Below are 22,501 nucleotides of genomic sequence, written 5' to 3'. Positions count from 1 at the left end.
TGAACGGGGGAGGGGCAGAGAGAGAGGGAGACACAGAATCGGAAACAGGCTCCAGGCTCTGAGCCATCAGCCCAGAGCCCGACGCGGGGCTCGAACTCACGGACCGCGAGATAGTGACCTGGCTGAAGTCGGACGCTTAACCGACTGTGCCACCCAGGCGCCCCAATAAATAATTTTTAAAAGGAAACCATTTTTTATTTGACAGCATATGGAATTTTAGGGTCATTTTCAAATTACTAAATTTTTTTAAATGTTTATGTGTATACTAAAGTGTATTTTGACCATTCTGGAGCTGGAAAATATGATTCTGATGAGCTAATCTCTCTCATTCCTTTTGCTGGGTTGCAAAGTATGAACCACATCAGACGGTGACCATTCAGCTAGACCACAGTCTCCTTTAATGATTCATCCACCCCAACACTCAACGATCCAGACTGTTGGAATTTTTTACTATATATACCTTGACACTTGAACTACCCATTTTTTTTCCAGTTTTACACAGAGTTTGTAAACCTCCCTAGTCTAATAATAATTCCTAATAGACGTTGTTATTAACTGACCTTGGACCTAATTTTTGGTAAAGCGAGCAACCCTAACAATTCTCGTAAGTATTTAACATTTCTCGTAAGTATTTTCCTCCTTTTGCATATTTTAGGGTATGCATTACTAATCATAATTGAGATTATTATAAAGCTTCATAGTTTATTATACACTTTCCTACTCATGTTCTCTTTTATGGTCCTTCCACAAACATTGTGATAAACAGGGAGATGAGTTGTTCACGGCACTGAGACCAGGAAGGAAGAAATCTGGAAGGAGGACGAAGGAACGCTTGCATGAAATGAAGGCTCAGGCAGACTGGAGGTGAATACTAGAGTGTAGCATAATGTAATGTTGGTGGATTTCAGCTGCTGAGCTATATGAGATCGATATATCCACCTGTTCTGATTCACTAATTTCCACATCCAAAACAAAGCCCTGAAGTTTTGCGGACTTTTATTGCCCGGTTAGATGGACCCCGAATCCCACTGTGGTCCGCTTGGTGCATAAATGTGCTACCACACGCTGGGCACATACACAGACCTGTACACATGAAACGTGCTGGTTTCAGCCCTCTTTTGTCTTCTGCACTTTCCTTCCAGGCCTCTGTACTTTCCTTTCCTGTCTACTCTGTCTCCCCCTGGGTAGGCAGTGGAAAGAGGGGAGCTCAAACACATCTGCGTGTAAAGAGCGTGGGGGGGGGGGCGCCTGGGTGGCGCAGTCAGTGAAGCGTCCGACTTCAGCTAGGTCACGATCTCGCGGTCCGTGAGTTCGAGCCCCGCGTCGGGCTCTGGGCTGATGGCTCAGAGCCTGGAGCCTGTTTCTGATTCTGTGTCTCCCTCTCTCTCTGCCCCTCCCCCGTTCATGCTCTGTCTCTCTCTGTCCCAAAAATAAATTTAAAAAATTAAAAAAAAAATGGGGCGCCTGGGTGGCGCAGTCGGTTAAGCGTCCGACTTCAGCCAGGTCACCATCTCGCGGTCCGTGAGTTCGAGCCCCGCGTCAGGCTCTGGGCTGATGGCCCAGAGCCTGGAGCCTGTTTCCGATTCTGTGTCTCCCTCTCTCTCTGCCCCTCCCCCGTTCATGCTTTGTCTCTCTCTGTCCCAAAAATAAATAAACGTTGGAAAAAAAAATTAAAAAAAAAAAGAGCGTGGGGATCAAGTTGGCTCACCAAAAGTTGAAGTTTCCTCTGTTCAGGAAGACCTTTGAGAAGTTATTTCTCCAGTTTTTTTTCTGAGGGCTGCCAAACTTGATTTAAAAGCTGGAGATGTTGTGTTGCATTAAAAAAAAAATAATCACAATTACTTGTGAAGTTCCTGACTGAGGGATGAGTAGATAAACTCAGTCCCTGAATGTTTAAACTTGCAGAACGTCCTTCAGCTGTGATGAGAGGGTCAGGGTCGAGAAATGCAGGCTCAGGTTGGTCTTCTCTTCACAGGGAGCTGGCCGGCAGATGATGTCCTCCTCTGAGTTTCTTGTTTGTCTCTGCTTGTCTCCAGCTTGTAGAGCAAGAAAGCTTAAAAGGCTATTAGGGTTTTGTGGGTCAGATACCCAATGGCAAAAATTTCCCCCGTTCCCGATCCCACAAAGCAAACAGCCTCTTTTTGAAATTGGAAACTTTAAAGAAAGATTTATGAACCTTCAGAGTTATGAAACCATCTGGTGCTTTACAGACTGGTTGCTTTGACGGTTCAAAGTTTGGACCAGCCCCCTACTCGTCCTTCTAGAATAGTTCAATTCAGTCTCTACATTGATGCCTGGGAGACGAGTCTTTGAAACGTGTTGAACAACCTGTGAAAATCAGTAGGATTTGGAAGAATGTACCTGTTACTTTTTAAGGGCGTTTTTACTGTTTGGTACGTGCTGCCTTAAGGAGCCCAGTTGGTGAACTCTGAGTTTCCACTCCGCTTTGCTTCTTTGCAGGAGCACTGTGTAATTTTGGTTTTGTTTTGACAGTTGGTGACCTTTGACCCCTCTGAGTAAAATGTTTAGGCTGAGGAGTACTGAAAAGGGCTTTCAGATGGGATATTTCCAACCTCTTTCAAGCTAGAGCAATGTCCCCCCCCCGCCCTCAGCACAGCCAACCCTTATATAGAAATGGTTTTCAGCCTCTGTGCGGTGTTCTGGTGGAACACATCAGATCAAAGCCTTGCTTAATATGTTTGAAAAATGCACATCCGCATTGCAGAACAAAAACATGTTATGGAAATCAATAATATCATATTCAGGCAGCTCTAACTTCAAAGTGACTCCTAATGTGTGTTCTCAATTTCAAAAGAAAATGGAGAAAATGAGAACAGGGTGCGTACGCTTTCTCTGCTTAATTCTATTTGTAACTGAGCTGAGATCTCAAATGTCTCTTTCCTGCTTTTTGATGGGTCCCCAAGGACTCTGGGCGTAGGGCAATCTGCTTATTAATTCCCTGCACCTGTGATAATCTTGCACACTTAGGTTACGAGAGTGGCAGACTTTCTTCCACCCCGTGCTTTTGGAACGCAAATTATTTACACGTTATTGGAGGAGTAGCATTTTAGGGGAGAATACAAAATGAGAGACCTAGAGATAATGTGGATCCACCCTTTAGATTGTTTGAGTCCCAGCCAGTGGGTTTCTGTTGGTTGTTTATTTTTCCACAGTTGTTACAACGATGTTGAGGACCCGTTGTAGAGCTGTCTGTCACTCTCCTAGGTACACTATAGTTACACTTTTAAGTATGTAATTGTCTTTAATAATCTTTATATCTTTAGGTTCTATACACTTTGAAGGATAGGGTTGATATTTTTACGTGTCGAACTTCCTTTAGGATAACGTTAGAACACGTAGGCTTAGGTGTGCGGTTATGCATGTAAACAGTTTATTCTTTTGATTCTTCCTCGACACCTGTGTCATGCACTCGTCATCTGATTTGGTAGAAGCTAAGTATTAACCCTAGTGGGATGGAAGGACTATGTAAAATCAGCTCTCCCTCCATCTTATTTTCCCCTCTGTGTTCTTTCCTAAAATGGTGATGGGAAACTGTAACGTTGGGGAGGATCATGTCGAAGATGTGCCGCTCACACCCAGAGCCCCAGGGATCGAATCGTGAGACTGATCTGTTTCATAACTTTGCCCGAACCCGCCCAGAGGTTAGACAGGCCAACCGTGTTCCTTCCATAGCAATCGCCCTTGCTTTGCTTCTCAGTCTCTGCTAAGTCTGCTTGTTGGGAATCTCTTCCAGCACAGTGTTAACATGTCAAAGTTCATATGACAGACTGAGACGAATACTCTTTGAATTGTGGGCTCCAAGTCATACTACACGGTCGTTTGTTCAGCGAATGGTGGAGATTCGTCTGCATCAATTCTGGACCTGACTCGCTTGTGACCAGATCTCAGTTACCAGTACTGCATTTCATTTCAACCGAAACTCCAAAAATAAAACAAATCCATCCAAGACTTTGATCGGTGTCCTTTAAGTTTTCTTTTAGATAATTCCTCAGATGCAGCTTATAGACTACGGTATGCCTCCCAGCTCCTTACAGAATGAAATCGCGTCCTCTAAATGGTACACTGCTCAGTCACTGGTGTAAAAGGCAGACAGACTCGGGCTGCTTTCTTTCCATTTTGCAATTGGTAGGGACGAAAAGGGCTCTTTAGACATTGTTGAGGGAAGACACAGATAGAAACTCAGGATTTCAGTCACCTTTCACTCCTGTTTTATCCTGCTCTCTGATCTGTGCCCAGTTCTCTGAATTTTTTTTTTTTTTTTTTTTACAGAGAGCAGGTATTTTCACTTGACTCTCATGTCAAGAGCTATGAAAATATTTTAGAGTTTTGACAGATGTTATCAACTTTGGTTTTTCTAACTAGCAGCCCCGAATAAACTCTGTCCTGGGGATGACTGACCTTAAGTCTGCCAGTTGGGTTTGATCAATGGTTGCCGTCACTTTCCAGAAAGACACATTTTAAAACATCACATGATATGACTGTCAATTGTAGTTGGACACCCCTTCAGTATCCATTGTCCTTACATATTTTTTCTAAATACTTTGAAATACTTTCCAAATACTTTGAACGGTATCTATACACAGTTTTAAACACTGTTTTATATGATTGTACAGAATTATATATATATGTATATATATGTATATATATTATGTATATATAATGTATATACATATAATGTATATATATAAAATTATATATATGTATATATATATATAAACTATATACACATATATGTGTGTATATATATATAAAACCTTTGCAATACCTTTATGTTTGTTACCCTTTCTTTTTAATTTCTCTCTTTTAAAATTCTAGCATAGGTAACATGCAGTGTGATATTAGTTTCAGGAGTACAAGAGAGTGATTCAACACTTCCATACATTAGCCGGTCCTCGTCACAACAAATGCCCTTCTTAACCCCCATCATCTATTTTCCCCATCCTCCCCGCCCCCTTCCCACCTCCCTTCTGTTAACCATTAAGTTCTCTATAGTTAAGAGTTTGTTTCTTGGTTTCCCTCTCTCTCTCTCTCCCTCTCTCTCTCTCTCTCTCTCTCTCTCTCTCTCTCTCTCTCTCTCTTTTCCCCCCTTTGGTCATTTGTTTCTTAAATGCCACATATGAGTAAAATCATATGGTATTTGTCTTTATCTGACTGACTGATTTCGCTTAGTATTATATTCTCCAGCTCCATCCATGTTGTTGCAAAGGGCAAGATATCATTCCTTTTAACAGTTGATAAATATTTTTTATTTTTATCAAGAAAGGGCAAAACAAATTATGTTCCCTCAGTACATTTGGTCTTTCCTCTCAACCTTACAAATCAGATTCTGATTCTCACTGAATTGAGTGCGATCCAGACAAAGGTTTGTTACTATTTGCTACTTTATTAAATGCTTCATCATGAGGTCTTCATGTGTTTTCCAACCACTAAATTTCACCAGAGCAAACCCACAATTTACTTCAAAACCATCACAAGCGTTTGCTGGCCTTGACCTCTTGATCATTTGTTTGAGATTTTTATACTAACCACACATTTCTGGGTAAGTGAGCACACATATCCATGCATTTCTGCAATATTATGGTAAAAGTCTTGGTCAAGTTGTTTTCAGAGGGGGTGGGGAGGCTGTATTTTTAGTATTCAAGTGACCCCTGGGTCCTGGGTAAAATGCAGATTGCAAAAAAGAAGACATGACCAATCCTGGAACTTTGGCCTTTGGCCCAGAAATATATCTTGATGGGTCTCTGGCCGAATTTCCACAGCAATTCTTAGCACAATAAAACTGACAACCATGAGCTTTTCTCAAATGTTTACACTGTAGTTTCTTAACAACATGTGAACACAATTGAAGCATTTAGAAATAATCTTTGGATTCTCGAAATTCGCAAACATTGGTCTGACCTTGAAGAAAGGGGTAGATGAGGAATTTGGAATTCCTAGCCTGGAATAACTGAATTAAGTGAGAATAAGGTATGTGAAAATGCTCCGTAACTTGTAACTGTCATGCTCATGTCAGTCATTGGTTTTTTTAGTTTGGTAATCTTCTTTTGTTTCCCCGATAGACGGCTCAAGTCAGGTCAGTGCTATTTGGTTTAAGTATGTACAATAACGAAACATAAACCGAATCGGTTTCAGGGTTACTGAGTCTGTTCTTGCTCCTATACACCAGTTATCTATCCATTGGTTCTGTCTGTACAGCATTTCTTTTGCCCCTACCTTTGGGAAAGTGGTATTTTTTTTTTCCTTACAGGAATCTTGGCCTCATCTGAGTCCATGCTCTTTTGAGTGGGGCTGACCCTAATGTCCCACTCCAGAGAGGCTAGCTATCTTACTTGGACGTAGTGAATCGTAACTCACTACAGTTAGTCCGTGGGTGGGCATGTGAATAATGCTTGTTTCACTACCATCGTCTATGAGAATTTTGCTAGAACCACTGGGAGGAGTAGTCTTAGAGCTTCTAGTAAGTTGTGTGTTCTGTCCTGTGGGGAAACCTGCCTGAGAATGAAGTCCGCATGGAGAAAAGGGACACATTCCTGGTAACAGAGATCAAGACCCTGCATCTACCCATGCTCAGAGTCTGTTCCATTAAGCTTCCAACTCTGTGATGTAATGTACATGGCCTCCTCTGTGTTCGTTGTTAGTTTCAGGGAAGTTTCTGTTCCTGGCAACTGAATGTTCTGGTTTACTCCCACTCTGCCATTCCCTGACCGTCTAATTCATTGTGTTACCTTGAGTTTGCCACCTAACTTCTCAGATTTAAATTTTTCATCTGTAAAAGTAAATTGTATTATTTAGAATTTAAGCACAAAGCAGGTGGCACAATGAGATTAGGGTATTTCAAGGAGTGCTTGTATATAAAGGTATGGAAACTGGGTAGTGTTGGATGAGTAGCATAGATTCAAAGAGATGGGAGCAGGGAGCATATCTGGAAACTGAAGAGAGAGAGTCTTGCAGAGAAGTAGTGACTTGTATCTGGGGTAAACTTAGCAGGGAGAGCTGAGGGGATATACTCACTGGCCCCATTCTCCTTCCTTTCACCCATCTCTTACCATGGCTTCCCTTTTGCTGACCTCAACAGGAATGGACGGGGGCCTGCTGATGTGGTCCATGGAGGTAAGGAACAGGGAGAGAAGGGTGGAGAGTGGATTTGGATGGGCAAATAGAAGGATCTTCAGCTTGTCTTCTGGTTCTAAAATTAAATGAGTATCATTGAAGGAATAAGGCAACTTTGGGATCAGTTTGGATTTACGTTCAACGTATGTGTGAGAAAAGAGAAAAAAAATCTTAAGTTTGTCCATTAAGTACACAAATAGTTTGGTCAGTGCCATTGTGTTGTCTCTAATGACATGGGGGCAAAAGGGCAAAAGGGATAATTTACTAGTTAAATTAGATAATGCATTTATTCCAACTGTTCTTAATCGTTTCTTCCTTTCCTTTCTTCTCTTTCCCTTTCCCTTTCTCTTTCCCTTTTCCCTTCCCCCCTCTTTCTTTCTTTCTTTCTTTCTTTCTTTCTTTCTTTTTCTTTCTTTCTTTCTTTCTTTCTCTTTCTTTTTCTTTCTTTTTCTTTCTTTTTCTTCTCTTTTCTCTTTTCTTTTCTTTTCTTTTCTTTCACACAGACAGCATGAGCAGGGGACGTTCAGAGAAAGAAGGAGAGAGAGAATCCCAAGCAAGCTCCACATTGTCAGTGTAGAGTCTGAAGTAGGCTTTAAACTCCCAGACCATGAGATCATGACCTGAGCCAAAATCAAGAGTTGGATGCTTAACCAACTGAGCTGCCCAGGCTCCCCTTAAATGTTCCTTTCAGTAATTAGAGTGGAACTGTACCTGAGTGTCAGTTTTGAAAATGGATAAAAAAGTAACTTATCTTAATTACATGTGCTTGATAAAAAAGCAAAAAAAAAAAAAAACAGACAAAACATATATTTTTACAAAGGCAGGCCTGGTGTTTGATCTGGTTTCTTGAGAGAAGAGACAGCAATTTGTGTCGGTGCTGGAACAGAAGATGAGCGTGTGAGGCTTATTGCAAGACACTCAAGTATGTACTAAACCGCATATATCGTTCTTTGTGGGCGATCTAAAGAATGTTCAAGAGTAACTTTCTCTGAGATGTTTTTCCCCCACTGATTTAATTGCTGAGTAAGCTGCAGCTCGACCAGATGGCACAGTAGATTGCTCAGGGAGAAAATAATAATTTTGCATAGTGGCATACAGGTCATATACATTGAGAAAATGCCTGTTCAGTTCCTGATCTTTTATTAGAACTGTATCCTTACAAATATGAAGTATGAATGTTTGCATGTCAACATGTAGGGTAGCAAGGCCACACTCCTCCTCAGTGGTTATGTTGGTCTATCTCTGGTTAAAGAACTAGGACAGGGTCCTGCTGCCTTGGGATCCTCCCGCTGGGCCCTGCCCTCCGCGGAGGTCAACCGATGGCCGGTGGCTGCAACGCCTTCTCAAGCTGCATGAACCCTGTACCTTGTGCATGGGCCTAACTACCGTTCTCCAGCCCTCCAGAACTTTGCCTTGGCCGCTGTCGGGGAGGGTGGCGAACTGTGCAGCGTCTCAAGATTTTATTCAATCCAAAGGGTTACACCTTGAGGTTTTAACCCATAGCAGCAAAACGGGCTTCTGAAAAAGAATTGGAAACTCAAGGCCTCGATTGTCTTTGGAAATTTAAATTGGAAACCTTACCAAATTGATTGAGATCTATTTTCATATATTTTTTTAAAATTTTAAAGTTTCCTCATTTATTTTGAGAGAGACAGAGAGAGCATTCGCATGGGAAGAGCAGAGAGAGAAGGAGAGAGAGAATCCTAAGCAGGCTCCATGCTGTCAGTGCAGAATCTGACACAGGGCTTGAACTCACGAACCTAGCAACTTTATGACCTGAACTGAAACTGAGAGTCGGATGCTCAACCAAGGCGCCCCGTGTGACACGATTTTGTTTTTGTTTTTTTGTTAGCTGTCCACGGCATACCTGCCAAGATGTAGAGGTAGACAATTCATAATCCAGATGACCTACTGTAGGCTATTTCCTCGTGGTGACGGAACAGTGTCACCCCTGCCGCACTTGTTTCCGTTTGCATTGGCGGGCTACGGTCTTTGAATCCCATTCAAAGATACGGATTTGACCCAGAGGGGGGAAAAAAAAACCCGCCTTGCATCACTTGTGAGAAGAATTGAGCAAAATTTGGTTTCACTCTAAAAACCGACCTTTTCATTCTTTTGAGCTTCTGTTGCAGATCAGGCATGATGGAGGAGAGGTGGTATGCAATGTCCCATTTCTGTTGGGTTCACCAACAGCACATTGCTGGGATTAAAATCCTTATGTTACAGCTAGAGATCTCTTTCTCTCTTGCTTTCCTTATCCCTCCTGTATCTAATTTGTTATCAATTTTAACCATTCTTTATGAAATCTCTTTTGGATTTGTCCATTTCTTTCCTCACCTTTCATAGCAAACGGTTCCATCTCTCTCCTGGATAATCAGTAGACCCCTGATTAACATCCCTGTATCCACTTCTGCCTCCAGTACAGGTTCTGCTCTGAAACTAGACTTTGCTTAAAAAACACAAAGCTAGGGGCCCCTGGGTGGCTCAGTCGGTTAAGCAGCTGACATCAGCTCAGATTATGATCTCATGGTTTGTGGGTTTGAGCCCTGCGTCAGGCTCCGTGCTGACAGCTCAGAGCCTGGAGCCTGCTTCGGATTCTGTGTCTTCCTCTCTCTGTGTTCCTCCCCCACTTGCACTCTGTCTCTCTCTCTCTCTCTCAAAAATAAATAGATATTAAAAAACAATTAAAAAACCACACACACACAAAGCTAATTGTGTCTCCACTCCCTCAACCCTTGGATGGCTTCCCCCTTGTCCTTAGAATAAAATCCACATGGGGCACCTGGGTGGCTCAGTCGGTTAAGCATCCGACTTCAGCTCAAGACATCATCTCACATTTTGTGAGTTTAAGCCCCGTGTTGGGCTTTGTGCTGACAGCTTGGAGCCTGGAGCCTGCTTTGTATTCTGCGTGTGTGTGTGTCTCTCTCTCTGCCCCTCCCCAGCTTTCACTGTGTGTGTCTTTCTCAAAAATAAATAAAACGTTAAAAAATGTTTTTAGAATAAAATCCACATTGCTGTATTATGGCTGTGGGTCCCCTAGGTCTGGGCCTTTCCCTACCTTCACTCATGCCTCACCTCTGCCTTTTCTGTCCAGTGCAGCCACATCAGACTTCATCAGGTCCTTGAAGTATTGACAGATTCTAAGTTCTTTGCAATAACTATATATTTTTTTAATTTTTTAAAAAATATTTATTTTTTAATATGAAATATATTGTCAGATTGGTTTCCATACAACACCCAGTGCTCATCCCAACAGGTACCCTCCTTCATGCCCATCACCTACCCTCCCCTCCCTCCCACCCCCCCCATCAACCCTGTTTGTTCTCAGTTTTTAAGAGTCTCTTATGTTTTGGTTCCCTCCTTCTCTAACCTTTTTTTTTCCTTCCCCTCCCCCATGGTCCTCTGTTAAGTTTCTCAGGATCCACATAAGAGTGAAAACATATGGTATCTGTCTTTCTCTGTGTGACTTATTTCACTTAGCATAACACTTTCCAGTTCCATCCACGTTGCTACAAAAGGCCATATTGCATTCTTTCTCATTGCCACGTAGTATTCCATTGTGTATATAAACCACAATTTCTTTATCCATTCATCAGTTGTTGGACATTTAGGCTCTTTCCATAATTTATCTATTGTTGAAAGTGCTGCTATAAACATTGGGGTACAAGTGCCCCTATGCGTCAGCACTCCTGTATCCCTTGGGTAAATTCCTAGCAGTGCTAATCCTGGGTCATAGGGTAGATCTATTTTTACTTTTTTTGAGGAACCTCCACACTGTTTTCCAGAGCAGCTGCACCAGTTTGCATTCCCACCAACAGTGCAAGAGGGTTCCTGTTTCTCCACATCCTCTCCAGCATCTATAGTCTCCTGATGTGTTCGTTTTAGCCACTCTGTCTGGTGTGAGGTGGTATCTGAGTGTGGTTTTGATGTTAATTTCCCTGATGAGGAGCGACGTTGAGCATCTTTTCATGTGCCTGTTGGCCATCCGGATGTCTTCTTTAGAGAAGTGTCTATTCATGTTTTCTGCCCATTTCTTCACTGGATTATTTGGTTTTTGGGTGTGGAGTTTGGTAAGTTCTTTATAGATTTTGGATACTAGCCCTTTGTCCGATATGTCATTTGCAAGAGAGAGAGAGACAGAGCACAAGTGGGGGAGGGACAGAGAGAGAGGGAAACACAGAATCTGAAGCAGGCTCCGCGCTCCGAGCTGTCAACACAAAGCCCAACATGGGGCTCAAACCCATGAACCACGGGATCATGATGTGAGCCCAAGTTGGACATCCAACTGACTCAGCCACCCAGGCACCCCTGGAACATATATATTTTAGAATAATGTCTTAAAAACTGTAGATAATTATCATGTTGAAATGATCATATGTTGAAATCTGCATGTTTTGAAAAAGTTACATAATCTATAACACTCCTGTGAAAATAAACGACTTTTAATTTTGTCTTGAATGTCATGTTAAGATTTCTAGTAATTCTTTATCGTCTCCTAATCTTCCTGAAGTCCAGTTTTCCCTGAAAGATTGCTTTGAAATCATGATATTGCTTGGGTATTTACTTTACAAAAATTTCTTTTAATGTTTGTTTATTTTTGAGAGAGAGACAGAGCATGAGTGGGCAGAGAGAGATGGAGGGAGACACAGAATCTGAAGCAGGCTCCAGGCTCTGAGCTGTCAGCACAGGGCTCAAACTCAGGAGCCATGAGGTCATGACCTGAGCCAAAGTCAGATGCTTCACTGACTGAGCCACCCAGGTGCGCCTACTTGGGTGTTTACTTTTGCATATGCAGTGCCACGAAGAGACAGATCATTGCTGCTGTGTAACTATGTTTGTTTATGTTAATAAAAGAAAGAGGAGAAATGAATCTGTTGGCAAGCAGGTGGCGTGTGGAAGGCGAGGCTGGTTTATGTTTGTCGGTAGTTAATCTGTGAAGTTTAATCCCCGGTCCAGGTGATGTTGGGAAATACAAGTAAAAATGTTAGCCCTGGCTTTGGTGACCTTCTCTCTACTGATCTATATAAAGATCTGGTGAGTGGTTAGCAATTTACAAAGGTTGTAGGTTGCCTGAAACCAGTGACAAAGGGGGATGGAGGAACTTCCCTTCCTTCCTTTCTCAGACCTTGGTTTTTCAGGCATCTCTAAAAAGATGAGAATAACTGAAGACATAGAAACACATCTATTGATGGTTAGTGGTAGGGAGTGGGCATTTAAGTTCGTTTTGAATTTTAGTGAGTAAACGGTATTTGGTGTGTGCTTCCTGGCAATTACAGGCTCCTAACTGGTGCTGGTTCCACCTTGGAAGGAGATTTGGGGACAGAGAGACTCTGGAATCCAGCGAATCTGGCTTTCTTGTTGGTCAAAGTTTGAAAAACAGTAGCCGTGGAGAACTTCACTTTCCAGTACAACTTGAGTATTATTGGAATGTGGTTTGTTTTTTTGGTTTTGTTTTTTCCAGTTCCCTGCATCCATTTTGTAACTTTCCATGGACGTTTCCATGATTCCCAAATTAATTAATTTTCCAAAGTAATTTGCAGCTGTGATGTAGCATTTGTGGTATCTATTGCGTAATAGTAATAGGGACCATCTTTGAAGGTTGATTTGTCGTTTGAGAGTAAGGAATATTCAACCCAACTGTGACACTCCTCTTTGTTCACTCATAAAACAGGCTTGTCTGGTTGCATGAGCTCAGAGGTGTCTTCGATTTCTCTTTGACTCGCTTGAAATAATTTCGTAGGTAGTGACTTCAAAAGGAGGCATCTGGAAATACAGCAATGTTTCAAATGACTCATGAATATGGAAGAAAATTTTCTGTTGTAGGTGAGTTGAAAGATGAAGCCAGTTTTGAGTGATAGCAATGAAATACTGACCATTTGAGATACTCTAGGAGATTTTCTAAGACCAAATAGTTTTGCAATATTTGTTTATTTTACTAATTTGTGTATTTTGCATTTTTAGAACTAAAAGGAATTTTCTTTTTATTTTTTTTTTAATTTTTTTTTTTTAACGTTTATTTTTGAGAGAAAGAGAGACAGAGCATGAACGGGGGAGGGTCAGAGAGAGGGAGACACAGAATCTGAAACAGGCTCCAGGCTCTGAGCTGTCAGCACAGAGCCCGACGCAGGGCTTGAGCTCACGGACCGCGAGATCATGACCTGAGCCGAAATCGGCCACTTAACCGACTGAGCCACCCAGGCGCCCCAGGAATTTTCTTGAGGGAGAAAACACTGAAAGTGACATTTTCACCAAGCTCTCAAGAATTTCTGTTTGTTTTCAAATAAATAAAAATGGTGTGTGTGATGCTCTTTACCTAGACTCTTGGTATTTTTCACTAGTTCTCAAAAAAGTGAAACGTTTTTAGTGAAGCAAGGTAGAAATTCGAAGTTGTGAATCCCAGTTGCCTAAAAGAAACTCCTACCTGTGTATCTGCTTCCTGCAGATTCTTGACAATCTTCATTTTGTTTGGTGGAAAAAATTATTTTTCTCAGGCCAATAATCAAAAAAGTGCTACCTGCAATTGACAGCTTTGTTTTTGTTTTTTAAATTTTTTTTAATGTTTATTATTGAGAGACAGAGAGACACAGAATGTGAGCAGGGGAGGGGCAGAGAGAGGGGGAAACACATAACCTGAAGCAGGCTCCAGGCTCTCAGCTGTCAGCTCAGAGCCCAGAGCAGGGCTCAAACTCACAAACCGCCAGATCATGACCTGAGCTGAATTCGGACGCTTAACCGACTAAGCCACCCAGGCCCCCCTGACAACTTTGTTTTTGAAACAGGTCTGGCACATGTGGAAATGAAGAGGCAGAAGAACAAGGTGGGTGGGTGTGTGAGCTGACAGGGAAAGGGTCATTGGGGCAATAAAGTTACTCATTTCTCATCTTCTTTGATGACAGCCACTATAGACGACTTTTCTCAGTATGGCCTTGCGCGGATACAAATGTGGAGCTTTCAGGCTACTGCATCAGGTGCAGCTCCTTACTGCTTAATCCCCTCTAGAAACACAAGGTCTGGGGCACCTGGGTGGCTCAGTCGGTTGAGTGTCCAACTTTGGCTGAGGTCATGATCTCGTGGTTCATGAGTTCGAGCCCTGCTTTGGGCTCTGTGCTGACAGCTCAGAGCCTGGAGCCTGCTTCAGATTCTGTGTCTCCCTCTCTCTGCCCCTGCCCTGCTCTCACTCTGTCTCTGTCTCTCTTTCTCAAAAATAAACATAAAAAAAAAAGAAGAAGGTCTGAAATGCTTGGGCTGGAGTGGCAAGAAAAGTCACCACTCGATTCCTGATCATTCTTTAGATCCTGATTAGACAGCATACTCTCTGCCTCTGCTCTGTGTCTTGTGGGTTACAAATTTATTTTGAACCCAAGGCAGATGCTTTATCTGTAAGTCATCCATTACTGCCTCAATGCTTTTGGGAGGCAGATCGGATTGGGCCCTTTATGAAATCCCAGCCAGCACTTTCACTCAACACTAATTGTCCGCTTACATTTAATTGCAAGTGGAGACAGTGCCTCCCACTTTCCTAAACTGTTCTGTTCCATCTTATTTGGTAAAAAGTAAAACAAATTTGGGATACCTGAGGCCAGCCTTTGGATGACAGTGAGAAAAATAGCATGTTGTGGCCAAGATCATCTTATAGTAAAGACATTTTGGGCATCATTCATGCTGTAATACGTTAATTAATCTATCATGTTTAAATATGTATCATAAACACTTTTGATACAACAGTGCCGTATTACTCCATGGGATACAGATGGGTAGAAAGCATGTTTTCTACTGTAACAGGCTCTGTAGTCTTGAGAAAACAAGAAATATGACAAGAAAAAGCTTTACAGGGTATCTTCCTACTGGTCACAGATGGTTTTAGATTTGGAAGAAGCTGCTTTAGGACCCTTTCAAACCAAGGTCTTCTGCAGTGTCTTTCCTGCAACAGTGATACACATGAACATCCACATAAGTGACCTCCCTGCCCCCCTCCCCACTTAATTAACTCTCCAGCTGTTGGGATGCCCTCTGTTCTCCCCTAAAACCTGTGTACTGGTGCCTCCTGTTTGCTGAACAGTCACTCAGCGGGGCCCTCTGCAGGCCGTCACCCCTCCCTGCAGGTGAGCTAATGCTCACCAAGAGATAGTGTTGTTTGTCCTCATACTGGTTAGTGACCATGGTACTTGCTGTTATAATTATATAATGAAATGCTTTGTAAATAAAAGACATGTGAGTGTGATAAGAGAGGTGTTTCAATAAAAATAGAATACTTTGGTAAGACCCTTGAGTCTAAAAACATTACTATCGGATTAGGAATAATCTATCAAATGTAAACAATTAAATCTTAGGACTCCATACTTGAATTTCTTTTCTAGTATCTTTATGTGATTTTACATTAGAGAAATCTAGAAACTAGAGATAAAGTGTAAGAGATCTGGATTTTGGGAGAAGAGGGAGTATGTTGGAAACTCCACTCAAGGTAGAGGCCATGGCCGTATGTGAAGAGAAGCATTTATTTCCTCTTTGCTGCTTAGGGTTGTTGCGTTTGAAGGGCTTTTCCATTCACAAAGAAACCATTGGTGCTGATCACTTCGGTTGAGAGGGATTCTGACACTGACTTGTCGCTTCTTCTAAGAGGATCCTAATGTACATTTACATGGGTAAGGTTCTGATAACTTCTCCAGAAAAGAAACTCAGGTTTCTTTGACTCAGTGTTTGATAAACTTTTTGGAATTGGTAACTCTTTTCAGATTTCAGTTTTGGGGAATTAGAATTCTAACGTAAAATGTAAGTCCTCCACTATTCTGTACTAATTGTGAAATAACAGCAGTGTTAAAAATTTTGCTGCGTCCTGTGGAGAAGAAAAAAAAAAAATGAATCAGTCCTAATCTTAATTCTTGAGTTTATTATCTAATGTGGAAAAAACACATAATCAATTATAATATACTGAGGTTGGTACAAAGTGATAAAAAGATAAAGAAATATTAATTTTATATGTAAAGAACTTGGGGTATCAGGAGGCTTAAACATCTTCCCCAGAGTTGGCCAGTGCAGCATGGACAAAAAACCTGATACATCTGACTCGGTATCTAATTTAATAGCTTCATACTCACATAATACTTCATACTAAGCCTGGCAAATAAAAAGCGAGCTTTCATAGTTTTCAGCTAAATTATTTTTAACTTTATATTGAATTAGAAAAATAATTTGATCACTCAGATTCCCAAATTTGTTTTCTAGAATATGGAATAATAACATGTATGATGTATATGCCCCCTCCCCTTTCTTATGGTTCATTTTAAGTACTTTATTATTTTTAGTGTTATTTTTCTATAAACCAGTCATACTCACTGCCTCCCACTCAGCTGTATAGGGATAGAAGGCCCCCCACCCCGACCCTGGAGAGAGAGCCGGTTTGTTGGGGTCTCACTAAAATACGTAGAATGCCATGCATGACTAAGATTCTTCTTCCACGTGAAAATATCAGCAAATGGTTGGTTTTTATTGAAAAACATATATATATATATATATATATATATATATATATTTCTGGAAATATATATATTTCTGGAAAACATTTTAATAGTTTGTTTCAATTTACTTGATTAAAAGACCAAAGAAGACAGTACATTCTTTTTTAAACCCCTGTCTATATACATTTAGAGAATATGCTTTATTGAAATGGTATCCTTAGACAATAAACATAATGGTTATTTTGTGGAAATGGTTAACCTTGGACAATGAGTGTATATCATATCAGCATATGCGTTTTCTCCTTTTCTTTACCATGGTAAAAGTTCCTTACTAGAGGGGCCTCTGGGTGGCTCAGTCAGTTAAGCATCTGACTCGTGATTTCCGCTCAAGTCATGATCCTGTGGTTTGTGAGTTTGAGCCCTGCATTGGGCTCCATGCTGACAGCGTGGAGCTTGCTTTGGGCCCTCTGGCTCCCCTTCTCTCTGCCTCTCCCTTGCATGCTCTCTCTCAAAATAAATGAACATTGAAAACAATTAAAGGGATGCCTGGGTGGTTCAGTCGGTTGAGCGTCTGACTTCGGCTCAGCTCATGATCTCTCAACTCGTGAGTTTGAGGGCCACATCGAGCTCTGTGCTGATAGCTCAGAGCCTGGAGCCTGCTTCAGATTCTGTGTCTTCCACTCTCTCTCCTTCCCCTCCCATGCTTGCACACTCTCAAAAATGAATAAACATTAAACATTTTTTTAAATTAAAAATCCTTATTAGAGACAAAAGAAGAATGATTTAAGAAAATTAAGAAAAAATCTAAAAACCTCATTGGCAGCAAATACTAAGGCCACTCTTTGTTTCTTTTTTTTTTTTCCATAATATAATTTATTGTCAAATTGGTAACAGACAGTGTGTAAAGTGTGCTCTTGGATTTCAGGGTAGATTCCCGTGGCTCATCGCTTTCATACAACACCCAGGGCTCATCCCACCAAGTACCCTCCTCAGTGCCCATCACCCACTTCCCCCTCTCCCCCATGCCCCCATCAACCCTCAGATTGTTCTTTGTATTTAAGAGGCTCTGACGGTTTGCTAAGGCTACTATTTCTTTGTAAAACTCAATACAGATGTTTAAGAGGTAAACAGATAATAACATACATTTAAAATCCATGTTTTCATTTTCTAGAACTGCAAGATACAAAGTCCCCTTACAGCTTTGAAATGACACACTTGAACGTTCCGTTTCCTAACTTTCCCTTTTGGCCTTTGTTTCTCTTCACCTGACAATACTTCTCTATTTTGCAGATCTGTTTGGTTCTACAATATAATCCCAGGGCCTTAAGCATATCTCCTTACTTCCTAGAAGTGAAATCTGACAAATGCCTGAATAACTGAGTAGTTTTAGAGTTAGCAGATGTCAAAACACGGATGTGAGTGTGTCAGCTTGTCCCGACAGCATGTGAAAGTTGAATGCTCCTCATGGTCCATTCTGCCTGGAGCATTGCGTCTGTGGTTGGGGCGTAGGAAATCTTGTGGGGTCAGATTGTGAAGGACCCGTGTGACATGTTAATGAATTTAGATCATGTTCTTAAGGAATGATGAACTTTGAAGGAGATGCGGAATGAGAGAAATTTCTAGGAAGAACACGAAAGCAAAAGGTATTTTTCCTAATATATCTGATAGGTAAGCACAATCAACGTATTAGTGATAGAGTGAATTTTTTGGTTGTGAAGCCATTATTTTGAGCTACCATTACATTAGGTGGCACGACTGGGTCAGCCAAGAAGAAGGGAAATACAAAACTGTGTATAGGTATTTTTGTAATTTAATTGTTCAATTGACAGTGAAGCAGCTACTTTATGTGGTGCATTTGTAGGATAATTTCACTGAAACAGACCTCTATGCCCTTAAATAATCTTCCTCCTTACAAAGATTTCCATTGCTTTCTCTGCATGAGAGCCCAAGGGAAGATTGAGGAGACTGAAAAAAGACAGTTTTTTTTTAAGTTTCTTTATTTAAAGAGAGGGAGAGAGAAAGGGAGAGTGAGTGAGTGTGTGTGTGTGTGTGTGTATGTGTGTGTGTGTGTGTGTGTGTGTGTGTGTGTGTGTGAGCGAGCAGGGTAGGGACAGAGAGAGAGAGAGAGAGGGAGAGAGAGAATCCCAAGCAGGTTCTGTGCTAACAGCACAGATCCTGATGCAGGGCTTGGTCTCAGGAACTGTGAGATCATGACCTGAGCTGAAATCAAGAGTTGGACGAGCTGAGCCACCCAGGTGTCCCAGAAATGGCAGGTTTAACATAGACTCTTAAGTGGGTTTAAAACATAAAACAATTGCCGGAAAGGAAAACCCAGGAGAGAACAGGAGGCTGCCTCCAGGGCAAGCATGGAGGGTCGTGGAGGCTGGACTAAGGAAGTCACAAAAGGGAGATGTGATGTGTAGAAGTTCCAAAGATATTTTGGTAGAATGGGCACATTTGGGTGATTGTAAGGGAGAGGCAGGGAAAAGAAATGAGTCCTGTTTGTGATTTGGGCAACGCTTGCTTGGCCAGGGTTAAACAACCCAGGAGTATCTTGTGAGTTTTATAATGTATTTGGGCATTTATTAGCATTTATTGGATTGGTTAGCCTAGTATTATTATGTTAAACTTTTAATATATGTAGTATTCCATAAGAGATGTGCTTACCCAATAGATGTATTCAGATCCATGTAATAAGTTGATACAGTACATCTCTACCAAAGAATGTGATCATGAATCTAATTCTTCCTTACAAAGGCATATACCTACTCCTCACTGTCAGAAATGCTTGTCTGAAGGACATTGAGGACATATACATGTATAGATAGTTGGTTGTGAATGATGTAAAAAATGAAGTCAGTAAATATCCATTATATTTTCTACCAGAAATATGACATTCACTGTAAATTGGACAATGCTATTATACATTATTATTGAAATGAAATGAAACATGTGAAATGAATGAGTTATATTTTATAAGGTACAACCACTTTGTGGGCAATGTATTTGTAACAGTGTTTGTTATGCGTTTCCTGATGTGAGGGAAATATAAATGGTGATGTAGTGTTCTAAGGTGATTTAGATTTTGGAAGGATAAATGAAATGGAATTTTTGATTGAGATGACTGCATTAAATTGTTTGGTTTTACATTTGATTGTGCTTTATGTATAGACTTCATAATAGGGTTTCAAATACATAAAAGGGAATTTATTCCATAAGCTAGAGTTAGAAATTCATTTTAAATATTTAATGATTTAATTAAGTTTTATTAGTGTGATGCTTTTTGCTTTGCTGATGAAAAATTGACAAGGGCCTCATCTGGGTTTTTTTCCCCCCTTTTTGGGTAGTATCTTGGTTAGATTTGTTTGTTCTTTTCTGTATCTTTATAAACAGTGATAAATACTCATTTCTCAAAATAAACGCTTTTTCTAAACATCTGAAATTGCCAAGAGAAAAATAGTAAACAATTGTGAAGCATTAAAATCAACAGACTTTACTCACTGAATTGCTCTTTGATTCAAAAACTGATTTTTCATACTGTGTCTCTAGAGAAAATTTGGTTTGTTTTCCTCCAGTCTTCTCTCTATCCTGATTGTCTTCACCAGGGTGCAGAAGCCGTTTCGTGCCCCAACACTCAGGCCAGGTGCACATGGCACTTGCTGTTGGACTAGACGTTGGGGCACTGGATGGGGAGTGGGGCTTGCGCTGGTCAAGCAAACAGTGAGGGAGAGTGAAAAATGAATCACCTGAATTACCCCACTATCAACAGTGGGTTCAATGGGTTCACTGTGAGGGGTTTGTAGGGAGTGGACGTTCCCCAGATTTATACCTCAGGAACATATTAGTACTGCAAGTGTATCGGATATGGAAATGCTGTAAAAAGTCGAGGGACACTTTGGCCACGTGCATTTCTTTGAACTGTCCTACTCCTATTTCACTCATATTAATTAACAAAGTGGGGGGAAAGGAAGAGAGTATAGTTGCGATATTTGTCCAAAAGGCAGCAGTTGGCCCAGGGTAGCAAGGAATGTGATTCTCCAGACTTTACTGATAAACCTCATGCCCTTTGCCCGTGTGCTGATCAAGAGTCAACGTTATCTTCAAATGTGCTTCTGGAGGAAAAATAAAATAAGTGTATTATCTCCAGATAATAGATGTAGATAATTGTTAATTATCCTCTTTCTTTTTAGATAAACAAATGTAATTAACCAAAATTCACCTTTACTTTGGTCAAACTTTTCACGATTTGGGAACACAGGCTGTTAATAGGTAGGAAGGTATGCTGAAAACCATCTTGTCTCCTGTTGAAAGTTTGAATGTTATTGCTAGAGAACTGAGTGTCCCCTTATGGTAGTCATTAGCCACACATGGTTGTTAACATTTCAGTTTAATTAAAATTAAATAACAGTTTTATTTCTTCAGTGGCCACAAGAGAGTTGTGGCTGCCATATTGGACAGGGTAGAAATATTTCCATCATTATAGAAGATTTTACTGTGCTGTCCTGGGTTAGAAAGTATGTGGTTATGGCATCGAAGAAAGTATTTTTATACAGATCTTGTTGACGTAGTAATAAACAAATGATACCATTTCAGTTACAAAGAATATTCTTTTTGGCTTTTTTTTTTTTTTTTTTTTGGGACAGAGAGAGACAGAGCATGAACGGGGGAGGGGCAGAGAGAGAGGGAGACACAGAATCGGAAACAGGCTCCAGGCTCTGAGCCATCAGCCCAGAGCCCGACGCGGGGCTCGAACCCACGGACCGCGAGATCGTGACCTGGCTGAAGTCGGACGCTTAACCGACTGCGCCACCCAGGCGCCCCCTTTTTGGCTTAAGATTTTATTTGAATTGCAGTTAGTTAACATACAGTATTATATTAGTTTCAGGTGGACGGTATAATGATCCAACACTTCCATACATCACCTGGTACTCGTGACAACTCCTTAATCCCCATCATCTATGTCACCCATGTCCCCACCCACCTCTGGTAACCACCAATTTGATCGCTATTACTTCGGGTCTGTTTCTTGATTTGTCTCCCTCTCTCTTTTTTCCTTTGCTCATTTGTTTCTTAAATGCCACATGTGAGTAAAATCATGTGGTATTTGTCTGTCTTGGACTGACTTCACTTAGCATAATACTTTCTTTTTTTTTTTTTTTTTTTTTTTTTTTTTTAAAATTTTTTTTTCAACGTTTATTTATTTTTGGGACAGAGAGAGACAGAGCATGAACGGGGGAGGGGCAGAGAGAGAGGGAGACACAGAATCCGAAACAGGCTCCGGGCTCTGAGCGGTCAGCACAGAGCCCGACGCGGGGCTCGAACTCACGGACCGCGAGATCGTGACCTGGCTGAAGTCGGACGCTTAACCGACTGCGCCACCCAGGCGCCCCAAATACTTTCTAACTCCACTTCGTTGCAAACGACAAGACTTCATTCTTTTCTAGGGCTGAATGATATTCTATCACATATGTATACCGTATCTTCCATTCATCCATTCCACATCATTCGTTCCATATCTTCCATTCATATTATCCATTCATCAGTTGGCAGACACCTGGGCTGCTTCCATGTCTTGGCTCTTGTAAATAACGCGGCTACAAACATAGGGGTGCATCTGTCGCTTTGAATTAGTGTTTTTGTATCCTTGGGGTAAATACCTACTAGTAGGATTGCTGGATTATAGGGTACTTCTGTTTTTTTCTTTCTGAGGAACTTCCATACTCCTTTCCTACAATGGCTACACCAGTTTGCATTCCTACCAATGGTGCAAGAACGTTCCTTTTCCTCCACATCCTCACCAACACCTGTTGCTTCTTGTGTTGTTGATTGTAGCCATTCTGCAAGTATGAGCTGATCTGTTATTGTAGTTTTGATTTGCATTTCCCTGATCGTGATGAGTGATGTTGAGTATCTTT

At 41.2% G+C, this 22,501-nt stretch overlaps 1 protein-coding gene across 5 annotated transcripts in view; it reads left to right on the top strand.

Moving 5' to 3' along the window:
• Nucleotides 1-22,501, top strand: part of LOC125165885 (uncharacterized) — an 821,026-nt gene that overhangs the window by 765,460 nt on the left and 33,065 nt on the right. For all 5 annotated transcript variants that reach the window (XM_047859334.1, XM_047859337.1, XM_047859338.1 and 2 more), the window contains one exon: nt 767-864. In XM_047859334.1, the coding sequence (XP_047715290.1) occupies nt 767-864 (98 nt within the window). The remainder of the gene's footprint in view (nt 1-766; nt 865-22,501) is intronic.

The sequence above is a fragment of the Prionailurus viverrinus genome, chromosome B2 (assembly GCF_022837055.1).
Source record: "Prionailurus viverrinus isolate Anna chromosome B2, UM_Priviv_1.0, whole genome shotgun sequence".
Lineage (NCBI taxonomy): Eukaryota > Metazoa > Chordata > Mammalia > Carnivora > Felidae > Prionailurus > Prionailurus viverrinus.
The sequence above is the reverse complement of the archived record's forward strand: the minus strand, read 5'-3'. Positions and strand labels throughout refer to the sequence as shown.